General features: G+C 38.5%; 1 protein-coding gene across 2 annotated transcripts in view; it reads right to left on the reverse strand.

Moving 5' to 3' along the window:
• Positions 1-838: 838 nt before the first annotated feature.
• Positions 839-12,475, reverse strand: part of PTCHD4 (patched domain containing 4) — an 84,734-nt gene continuing 73,097 nt past the window's right edge. For both annotated transcript variants that reach the window (XM_065632459.1, XM_065632458.1), the window contains exon 3: positions 839-2,472. In XM_065632459.1, coding sequence (XP_065488531.1) covers positions 839-2,472 — 1,634 coding nt within the window. The remainder of the gene's footprint in view (positions 2,473-12,475) is intronic.

Consider the following 12,475-nt stretch of genomic DNA (forward strand, 5'->3'; position numbering starts at 1 on the left):
TTAGTTTTGTGAGATCTGTTAGTTCAAGGGGAATTTTGTAATTCAGAAATATCCAAACGTGTGTATGGTATTAAGTACCAGCTGTGACCTCTTGGCATAAAGGTCAGATGTCACATTTAAAGAAACAAAACATTATATTTCCAAATGGTTACGCTTATTTCTTCTCCTATATAACCAATACCTCTATCCCTTAGCAGTATAGCTTTGCCATCCATACTCACAATAACACTCTAATTGTGGTGTTAGAGATATACATGGCATACTAGAACTGGGAAGTACTTTGGCTTAGATTGTTTTAAACATCTACTTCCCAAGTGCATAGGTTTTATCTTAACTAACTTGCTCAAGAAAATAAGAAAAATATACCATGGCATTTTTTCATCTCTTGGTCTTGTTCCCTCTTCTCATTTGAAATGTTGTTTGGTTTTGGTTTTATTTTTTTTTTCCTTTTCCATGGACAATTTTGTCAAACAAATCTGCCCTTTTCCCTACTGTTTACGTGATGGCAACTCTTTTTTTCACCTTTGTTTCAGTCCTACGTACAACAGATCAGACAATTACCATTAGAGCTACAGGCTGAGATTCGGGAACACTTAATGGTCAACAGACTCTTCCCTGGTGGAGAATGAGGATTCAAAGGAAACAATTGAGATTATTTTTACTTTCATTGTTAAAAAAAAGTTTGCACCTTGATGTGTCATGAATACCCCTTCTTGATCTTCCTTTGCCTTGTCAGACCTGGCCAGCACAAGCAGCTGAGATCTTTGCTCTATTTTCCCTGCATCTCTGTGCAACACTTTTTTAAAAAGAGAATAAACTATTATTTTTTCTAAGCCTTTCAGACTGCTGTAACGTGATCAGGATTCTCCTGAATCTCTATGCATTCGATCTCTTCTCGTTCCTTCCTTTTGGCCCGTTTCTTTTTCTTGTGGTGCTTTTTGGAAGGTGGGAAAAAAGTTAGAAAGACGGGCAAAATAACAAAACAGTGCAGAAGTGTGCAACTGCCAGCAAGCAGCAAGCATTTGAACAGTGTGAAGGTCAAGTTTGAAGGCACAAAGAGAAGGGGGACCAACCCAATAAGAAAAGAGGAAACATTCTGCAAAATGGCTGTCCCATGCTCTTCAAGTGAGTTCTTTATACACTGAGTTCGGGTGTGCTCAGTAGCTAGTACAAATGTATAAAGCAGGGGTGCACAGTGATCTATGGCAAAATTCAAAGTGTAGATAAGGCACAGTATAGAAATGCAATCCATGTCTACATTCCATAAGGTCATCAAGCCAAGGACACCCAGCTCTATCGAGGTGACACTGAGAATTAACCAGAAATTTCCCAGAGGATGGATAACCAGGAAAAAGGTCAGTATTAACACCAGGAGGATGCCAAAACCAGAAATCAAGACAGGCATAGTTACTGATAAACCGTAGTGGTCCATGAAAACAAAAGTAGGATTGAACACAATGAACTTGATGCTCTGGATAAGAGAGAGTGGCCTCAGCTTCTCCAACAATTCTACTGCCTCCCTCTGTGTGTTTTCACTAGTCCTGGCCACCAGGTACAAACGAGAAGCGATTATGTTGTTCTCATCTCCAGCTTTGGAGAAAATAATGTCGTTTTTGAAGTGTTGGAATTCTGGCTTTTTTAAAAAGGAGCTCTGGAGGATGCTGATAAAATCACTTTTGTTGGTTGCACTGACGTTAACGACTCGAAGATACTGGTAATACTGTTCAATCCAGGACACTGTGTTGAACCCCTGGCTTAGTGTTTTCAGGTCTTCTTGCACAGTGCCATTCCAGTACTCCAGGGGTTCGTAAATGTAGAAACCTATCACTGGGCTGTAGTTACTGAAATACTTTTGCTGTATGAGGGCATAGGAGACGCTTGGAGACTCACTGGCAAGGAGGTTGATAATGTTGGCTCCATCATTAATCTGTAAGCACCCCATAAAGGAGAAAGAGGCATAGATGAGATACAGTATCACTACAAATGGCTTGACGTAGATGTTGGTAATCCACTCATTGTAATGCTCTCGGAGGAAATGCTGGATAAAGTGATGCTGGTACGGGTTGGTCTCATGATGAGAAGTATGCCGATGGCCATCATTCATCATGGTCTGGAACCACACAGGTTTCCGGTCCAGGTATTCTGCTGAAGGGATTTTACAGCAGAAGATGCTGTGATAACGGTTCTGCTCCAACTGGCCAGCAAAGACCAGGCAGGAGCCAAAAAAGGAGAAGATATAGAAGTAGTTCAACAGGATAGAGACACACATGTTCTGGCAAAAAACTTTTACAGCTTCAATGTTGGTGAAAGGGCTTGCCCCCATACCGAAGGCTATGAAATACAAGGAGCTTGTCATTGTATAGGAGACCATGACATCTGAGTAGGCGTCTGCTACTCTGTCTTTGAATGGCAGATTCTCTCTCGTTCGACGCCATCCTGAAAGAAGTTCAAACACTCCTTTGGTTCCATGACCTGAAATGAGAAAACAAAGTATATACATGTCCATATATAAAGTGGGTCCCATCATCCTCCAGGTTTTTTTTCCTGTAGCAGGCAAAAAATTTTGGCAGCTAAGTTTAGTTATGATCTTGTCACTAGTTAAACAAATGCAAAATTGTGAACTGTCTGTCTAAAGCTAGATACCAGAATTTATACGCAGATGCTCAAATTAACAACCCGATATTCTGAGACTCTCCATCCTCAGTAATGAAATGGTAAAATGCCTATTAAATTACACTCATTGATTGTAATGGACATTGAATTAGTTCCCAAATTGACGGCCTATATAAGACAAAGGAGAACAGTAAGTTTAGTTCAAGTCTGGGGTTCATTCTCGAAATTCCTCATGGCATCTGCTACACCTTTCAATGCTTAAGGTATTTTGTGTGAAGCACTAATGTGACTATCAACATTTTCTTCCAGAGAGCATAAATTAAAGGCATTATTTGAGAAATGAGGAAGTGCGACCAAGAAATGGGCACCTTGGTTCTTCATGCTGGACAAAGGAAAAAAAATATACTACCATTAAGTACAAACAGCCAGAATAATTTCTAAGATGGTTCTCTACCTACTGAATGAAATTGGAACTTCTCAGTGACAGTGCACAAGTTTCCACACTGACATACTGGTGATAATGAAGGAGAGTATAGTACTGGCTAAATCACTGGTCCACATCAATTTTCTAGAAAAATTATGGGCTTTTTTCATTATTATGTCTCCCTGTCTTTTTCTATGTCCTATCCAGATCTCCTTTTAGGGAGGAATTCCCTGAACTTACATGAGAGGACATTTAGAAAACAGCCAGATGTGACCAGTGTTCCATGGCAGGTTCTTACTTTGTGTTCCATCCTGAGAAACGTGTTGGGGTTATGATTTTTTAATAAATTAAAGCCTAATACAAACTTACTTTCATTTTACTCATTACAGTCACAGTCTGGGAATTCTACAACTATTAAACTTCAGGACAGAATGATAAAGTTGAAACTAAGCTCACTGGAAAAAGTAGTAAAAGTTATTAATTTTATATATATTCTTATAATTTATATGTTGAGAATATATATACACACATTAGAATAGACTTTATAGTTCTTTTTTAGTTTATAGTTCTTCTATTTGCCATTAGAGATTTTCAATTTGGGGGGAAATATAAAAACTAACATTAAAAAACACAGCCAAAAGGGTTTGGATTTGAAATAAAAAAAATTGGTCAAAAATTAAAACCACATATTTAGACTTGAATGAGAAAGTGGAAGGTTTTCTGCGCTTTGAATCAAGCCCTGATGAAATTCTGCACAGTATAAGGAAATGCAGTACTCAGCAGAGAAAGCAGTAGAAGCAGACTGCAGATGCTTGTGCCTCTGTTTGTGTGCCTTCGCTCTGCAGTAGGAGAATTGTATGCAACAAAACATGCACAAAGGTAATTTTCTTGTCATAAAACCAGAAATATGACAACAGGAGATTTGCAAATAATGAAGTGTGTAATACTGAAAAAATGTCTGTGGAGTTTGTCTTTTGATTTAAATTGTTTGGATTCATATAGCTACTTATGTTGCCCAAAGCGGACTCCTGGCAGCCATTCTAGACAAGGAAAATTACAGCATAAACTGTCAAGTTCTGTGAATGTTACCTGTTTTACTGCAAATCCGTGTCCCCAGTGAAAGATAAACATACAGTATTACAGAAGTCTTGTAGTTAGCGAAGAGTCTGTGTGGAAATGCTGCTCAGTTACGAATCAGCATCTTGGCTCGGGAGGGACCTTGAATTCCCTGGTAAGTTTAGGGTGAATCTGTTCAAATTCTCAAGGCACATCTGTCTTGCATGCTGTCAATTTTGGACCATTAAGCAGAAAGCACTGGCTCCTTGGACTGAGAAAAGCTGTGGAATCCAGTGACTTGGATGCAATTTTATATTATGCCTAAAGCAAGTGTGCAAGTACCCTGCAGGGCGTGGATGAGGCTGGCTGGTCACCACTTGCAGTGCCCACCTCCTGGCATGGCTTAATTTAACATTATAGGAGCTGTGTTCTATTCTGGTTTAGGGACTGTAGAGCATGATGATCTGCCTCAGATATCTGTGCTCACCCGCTCTCCATCTACTGATTGATTTTGGATGGTTCTTTTCCAGACATTTCTGACAAAGGTCCCTTTGATGTTTGATTTTGCCACTTAAAACTTGTTCATATCTCATATGCCAATAACACCCCTCTTTCCAAGGCAGCTCCTGCCCCTTCTCTTCCAGCTTTAGGCACCCCTCTTCTTTCTCTCTCTCCCTCTCTTTGTTTCTTCTTTTATGAGGAAGGCTGAGGGGATGAGTAATAGTGCAGGATTTCTGCTCTCATTGCTGGTGTCATTCTTCCCATCTCCCCACCCCATCAAGACTTTTCCACTGAGGACAGAGTGATCTTACTGAGTGGAGGTGCTGTTCTTAAACCTTAGTTTCCTCTCTACCTCCCCACTCTCCCAGCATAACTTCATTACTTGCTGAATGAAAGAAGGACTGGCTTTTATTTGTTTCAGACTCCCAGCCAGTGTAACTTTATGGGTGAATTAAGCAAAAACTAAACCTCTTGGTCCATAAGCAACATCTTTAATAAAACCTGTTCTTTGTTCTTGGGATCTCCCATCTGAACGATCTCAGCATCCCTCACCCTTCTGACACCTCTCCTTGACCACATGTCCACAGCTGGGTCTGTGTTCCCTAGTTGGCTGTCCAAGACTCATATGCTAATTTACCATCTGGATGTTACCAACAAAATATAAAACAGGTGAGTCCTGCCCTTTACCTCCTCTAGGAGATACTAACCTGGGATTTTTCCTCTTTCTAAGCATCGATTTTCACAAAGCTTCTAGGACTGCAGTAGTGTCTGAGATTTCTATCCCTCTTCTAGATGTGACTGAAATGGGTCCATTATTTTCAGACTGTTATATGTGCAAAAGTATGGAGAGAATAACTGTGGTAGGCTCTTGTTAGGAATCAGAACAAAAAGTGACTGGCAAAATCAAATTAAAAAGAAAAGATTTTGAAAATATGAAAACAGATAGTGTGGATCATTGTAATGTTTTAAAATTGGAAATTTAGCAAAAGCAGTCCTTTTGCAGAAATGGCTTAATTTATGATGGACTGACACTTTTCAAAGAAGCCTTAGGTGAAGCAATGCTCTACCAATTCTGTCAATAATTTACAGTAATATTAACTTTTCTCGCCTTATTCTGAAGTCTCATTTATGTGCCCACCTTAAAGGATATGTTCTCAACTTTGTTTTTATTATGGTTTTATTGTTATTAATCTATAAATTTTAGTGTATCACATTCTCAGTGATTAGTACGAGTGCATTTAATCTTAGGATAGGTACATACTGACTGATAGAAAGGGGTTTTATTGTGAAACATATATGCATGCAAAGACTACCCAAGAGCATACACTGACGTGTATGTACTAACTTGTGTTAATACTGAAAATTAAAATACTGTAATTAAAATCTAGACTGTTTTTCTAATAGAACAGGTAGCATCTTAAGGAAATAAAATACTGATATTTGTAACATCTTTGAGGCTGAAAACTGGCACTAATTTTCTCATGAACACTAATGTAAAACTTCAGCTCTATCACACAAATATAGGAACTGGGGAATACAGTGTGGTAATTCCCTTGCTGCCACAAGAAGAAATCTTTCCCTGGCTGGTTTTGCTACATCATTATTCTTATACCAGGTTTTCCAGTCAGCCTCTATTGTTCTTCCCAGATAAGCAGGTCCATTCCCCTTTCCCACCAAGGACAAAAATCCATTTTTTTCAGGATTGGACAGAAAGCAATATTTTGCTGTCATTTCTGATGAGTCAGACACCACAGCCACTCTGTAAAATTCTGTTCCTTCAGCTTCATCACTAATGTCACTGACAACATTGACAGTGGAGTTAAGTTCACTGAGCAGTTCTAGAAAGGTTCACAGGGTCTTTGGCTCTGGGTCAAAACTGCCAAGTTTCTCTGGTACTAACATGACATGAACGAAGTACCGCAATTTTTTATTTGCTAGACAAGCAATGGCCTGTGACTACTTAAGAAGAAAGGAGACAAGATAATTTTTTATTCCATTACTTATGAGGTTAGGAGAGCAAATAAGGGTGGCTTCAGAGCAGATTGAAATATAGGATGTTTTTTCTCCCTCAATTTTCAAAACAAAAGTTTAATTATGAGCAGATATTCAAAATAAGTTTGAAGAGGATAGGGATAAAAGTGTGAAGACTGAAATAACAGATTAAAGACCACTTGATTCCATTAAATTTGTTCAGGTTGGAAGAACTTGGAGAAATGAATCAACTAAAAGCTGAGGCAAAGTAACCTCTGAACTATTAGTAGTCACCTCAGAGAATGAATATAGGTGGGATGGTCCAAGAAGAACGGAAAGGACAAACATAGTATCTATCTCCAAAAAGGAAAAAGAAGACCTGTAGAACTTAATGTCCAGCAGCTTAGTTCCTATCTCAAAAGACAATAGTATAAGCAATTGCATACCAATTTACCATCACCAAGAGGACAGGAAAATGATCAGAAAAAAACAATATCAACTTATCAAAAACAAATCATCTCAAGTCAACCTAATTTCTTGCTTTGAAAAGTAACTAGCCTAATGGAAAGAAAGAGAAGCAGATAGTCTATCTGTCTCAGTAAGGCTTTTAATACCTTTATACTGGGCTTAGTAAGTTTTTAAATACTATTGCACTTAGTATTCTGACAAAAAAATTGAGGAAATACTGTCTAGAGGAAAACATAGGAAATATGTATTCAATTGATTGTGCACATACAGAGTTTTTTTCCAATGTTCTGTCAATTTTCACAGTGAGATTGCATCAAAAGTCCATCTTGGGCCTGGTTCTTTTTCATATTTTCCATTAATGATCTGGATACTTAAGGAATTTGTGTGCGAAGATAAACTGGAGTTCAAACCCGCTACAGAGCACGACTTTAAACTTGGAGAAGTCATCAGAAATCAATAAGATGAAATGCAGTGAATATGAATGCAAGGCACTTTGAGGAAATCAAATTTAAAAAATGCATAGTAAGGAATAACAGCTGAAGGAGAAGTGAGACACAAGATTGCTTAGAGGATATGTGGAACTTCAAATATTCTGTTACAACACATAAAAAAAAGCTGAATTAACAGTAATAACAAAAATTTGGAGGCAAGAATTTTGCCTACTCTAATATGATGGAGGAATAAACTGGAACACTGTTTTGAAATGGGGAATGATATTTTCACAGAATCATAGAATCACGGTTTGGGTTGGAAGGGACCTTTAAAGATCATCTAGCTCCAGTCCCCCATGCTGTGGCCAGGGACATTAAAAAAAAAAAAAGGAAAAATTGGTCTGATTGGGGAATGGAAACAGCAAACAATAGCGTGTTTGTCAAATATGAAAAGCACAAAGAAAAGATGAATGAGTTGGCTTTTTTTCCCCTATAGACCACAATGTCAATGAGGACTCAGTAACATTCAACATGAAAAAGTTATTATGAAAAGGACAGCAATTGATTCTTTCTCCTTTCTGCTGGGAGGAGGAAAAAGAATCATTGGTGTCCTTTGCAGAAAAAACATTTAGGGTAGATATCAGGAAAAGCAAAGCTTTCTTTCTGTAAGGTTCATTACACACTGGAACACACTATCTAAGGAAGCCATAAAGTCTTCTTCATTGCAAGTTTAAAAAAAAAATCTGTTAGTAAAAATTGAGATGATAGGTACGTCCTGTCTTAGTGCTGTGAGGTGGATTCTATCCAGATTCTCAAGATCTCTTACATCTCTTCTTTTGCACCATTATACCTAACTTTAACTTAAGATATTTAAGGTTACTTAAACATGAAAATGAGTCTACCTTTTGTGTTGTCTTAACCAAAGCATGTTTGTTCAGAATTTTTCTGTTCCTTCTGCTACAACTCGTCAACTTCTTGGGACAGGAATTTGATCTGCATTTATTACTCAACATAATATTCACTGGGACTTCAGTCTGTAGTCACTAGGTACTGCTGGAAAGAGGGTTTGGGAACTGCCAGCTTTTGTAAACTTCCTAGGAAGGAACACCAGCATGACTCTGTTATTTTTAGGTCAAGACATATGGAAAAGGGTTTGCTGCTACAGGTCATAACACTCAGTGTGGTGATATACGTGTTGTCTATGCTATATTTCAAATCAAAAATGTAATGGATACTGTAATGAGATTTTTAATCAGAGGGGAAAAAAACCCCAGGGCTTTTAATCATAGGGAAAAAAAGTCTTAGAGGTAAGTGCCATAGCACAACTTTACTCAACATTTCTGCACTAGGAAATCCAAGAATTACATTCAGTTTTCATTAACAGCCATACCTGTATTCTTGTCATGTATATACAGGATGCCAGGACACCTTTCTTTCAAATTGCTGTGGTGGGCATTAAAATTCTTTGCTGTGAGTCTACAGGAAATGATCTTTCCATTGTTTTGTATAGAAAAACAACCTATAACTCCTTGAGGGGGAAATCACTTTTTTTTTCCCCTGGATACAGACAAACAGGGTACATGGATACTTTTTTTCTTCCTTTGAACTGGAGAGGCCAATTCATCTCCTGGAAAGACTGGGCTTGTTTTATCTAATCAGTGCCCCATGACATCAGAGGCCGTGGCCATTAGTAGTATATTGACGCAATCTCTTTTGTTTTCACTAAACATGATTCTTTATCTCATTTGAGACATCACATTTTGTAATATTAAAAACATCTAAGCAGAGAAATTAAGTCATTTAAAGGTACATTCTCCTTGTGATGCCATGGCATACACATATTTTCTCTCACCAGATTTATGCAGACATGTTGTGAGAGAGGTTTACACCCTGCTATGCCTTTCTCTCTTGAAAATAATTCAGGGTAGAATTGTTCTTTAAAGCAACAGATCCCTATCATAATAAACTGGCTAATTTACAGAGCTGTGTTCTATGATAGGACTGTTTTACCAAGTGCAACGAAGCCTCAGCCATCTGAACTATGTGTCTTTAGCAACCAGGACCTCAGGGAAATCTCCAGTGCTACACAAGGGATTTTGGTATTGCTAGATTTTGGCACTATTGATAAACACAGTAAATGCACCTAAAGCTAGCACAAATATAATAAATGAAGTCAGTTATGCCTAGTAGATATTTCGATTTCCTCGGAAATATTTCTGCCAGCCTATGGCAAATTTGGTGGCCTGAACACATTAGTGCCTTCCAGCTCCCAGGTTTTGGTGTATGCCCATTACAATGTGAACCCCATTAAAAAATAACAGTGCATCATGGAATACTCCTATTAACCATACAGGCTATAACAGGTGCCTTCATGTGTGCTCCAAGTGATTGCATTTATTTCTGCTTGCATGAGCACTCTAAAAGCCTTTTAAATAATTCTGGGAATATCTGATGAGACCGAAACATAAAAGAGTCAGTCTCCTCATGGGCATTTCAGTGGAGCCTGGCAGATAGCATCCCAGCGAGTATTTGAGGTTGAAAAGCAATGAGGAGAGAGGCAAACGTTTGATTCTATCTGGTGTTTGCTGTACAAGGGTATTTCAAAAGAGCCCAGCATCAGCCTAACATTGCTCCCGTAAAATATTGCAAAGTTCTTGACCACAACCATAGCTGTGGTAGCTGAGCTCCCTGCAGTAACTACAGGAGGAGATATTGGCTGCTTTATCCTCAGGTTACCTGTTTGCATGAATCTCCCTATGAAAATGCCACTCTCTTTTTACCTGTTAAAAAGGGAGATGAGACAGCTAGTTTAGCCTAGAAGCCTGACTTTCAGACTGCTAAATTTATGTGAGATTAACTGTATCTTCTGTCTCCATCCTGTTTTCTTAAATTGCAGAATGATGTCTATACAGAAAAACATGCCTTCGGAAGAAGAAAATGAGGTAATGATGTACCAGTCATAGGGGACACCCTCTGTCAATTTCCAAGATCCTAAGGATCCTATAGATCCAAGATCCTAAGGAACACCAATCTGTAAATTTCATAATGCTAATCTGTTGGAAACTCAGATGAAAAGGAAGGGTTCACTTGCTCTTTTGGTCTCCTTTCACGTGTTCCCTTCAGCTAATCAGCTCCACAGTCCTTGACAGCGCCCTCACTCTATCCTTCCCCATCCACCTCAAAATAAATGTTGTCCTAGACAACATAAAGAAGCTCAGACATGAGCAAGCATCTATGGGAACTGGGCTAAATCTCTCATGGTGATCATTTACCTACATGTCACATCCTTTCGGCATGTCCTCAGTCTTTCACCAGTTTCTGTTTCTCGTTTTTCAGACTCTCCAAAGCAAACACTATTACCCTTGTTTGCACAGAGATCAGTGTAACGGGACCTTGATCTTGATTTAAATTAAGAATAATTAAGGCTAACATGAATTTGGCATCTCTGATATTGAATCTTATTCAGTTTCGTATCCTTCATATTGAAAAGGCCTTCCCAGAGCTTTATCATAAGCAGCCCTGGGTAGACGCCCAGAGCTGAGCACTGGAGATGAGCCAAAGGCCTGCTAGTCCAGACACAAACATGTTTCTAACTGAACCATAGTGACACCACTTTGTATTCAAGGTTTGTTTGCTACAGTTCATTTTTAAGGTCAAACTTTACAATTTTTCATGCCTAGAATCTCTTTTTTTTTGTTAGAAGGAACTGAAATATTAAATAACAACCCTCCCACCCCATGCATTAAAACGGAGCTGAACATGGAGAACATTTCAATGGATGCAATTACTCATCAGGCTGCACACCTCATTATATGAGATTTATGTTTGAGCTAACGTATACTGCTTGCAAATTGTATATAAAGTTGGAATCCTGCTTAGTTTTCCACTGTGCTTAGCAGTGAATTAAAACGTTTTTTGCTGTTTCTCATCTAAGCCTTTTAATGAACATTGTAAACAAGGACAACACATATGGAAATTACTATTCATCGATAGGAGTTTAAGTGACATATAGAAGACAAGGGAATGAATTTAGATTAAGATATTAATGAATATATTATATATTCATTTATGCTAAAAGCATAGGACGGATTTGTGACACTGATCAGAACACACTTGTTTTATCACCTGGATTTGATAATCCAGTAACTTCCAAAAGAAAATCAGATTAATAAGGTACTATTGAGTCTCAAGAAAGGAAAATGCTTTGTTCAGGTGTGGATTCTGACATCCAGAATAAATAATCTATACTTGAATCATTATAGAAACAATGAGTTAGGGTCATTTGCTACTTTCTGGCATAGAAAGCACAATTATGGATTCTTCAAAGAGAAGCAACAAAACAGTTAAGTTTTGTTTGTGTAAGGATATGCGTCCAAAAAATGACTGGTGCATTTGTAAGCCTGAGCAAATGAAGAAAGCACGAGTGTTTAAAGAGAGCGGGACAAGTTCCTGGAGTAACCCCATGAGGGAAGTGTACAACATTTTCAGTGGTGGGACCCAGTTGTGTAAGGGGAAAACTTTTACCTTTCAGTGACAAGATGCATTTGTCTCCAGCCGGCATTTTCTGAAGTGCAGGATGCCAGAGTGTAACAGGCAACAAGCAGGAATAATTCCCCCTTCACTTTCTCCAATGAAATCAGTTGCCTGTCCAACCCACCTCCCCTTGCTTGAACAGCTGGAATCTCTCCTGGACAAAGCTTTGAAAGGAATATAGGCTGCCTGATAGAAGATATTTCTCATACATTCCCAAAGCCAGATGGGGCACTATCTTTTCACATTGGCTGAAGATCTGGTCCTGTGGTTAACTCTGTTTTAGTAGGTAATATGCTATAGAGCAGGAGTACTGCATCTTGGCTGAAGTAACTCATTTTCAATTGCTACCCTAGTACCAGGTTCTAGCTGAGAAAAGCAGGGCTAACTTTTATCTTGATAGTTAATGCAATCAAATCCCTTTCTCTTCTCATAATTTGTATCTGGAAATTACTCTGGCTCTTCATTTGGCCACTGGGGT

The sequence above is a fragment of the Caloenas nicobarica genome, chromosome 3 (genome assembly GCF_036013445.1).
Source record: "Caloenas nicobarica isolate bCalNic1 chromosome 3, bCalNic1.hap1, whole genome shotgun sequence".
In the NCBI taxonomy this organism is placed as follows: Eukaryota; Metazoa; Chordata; class Aves; order Columbiformes; family Columbidae; genus Caloenas; species Caloenas nicobarica.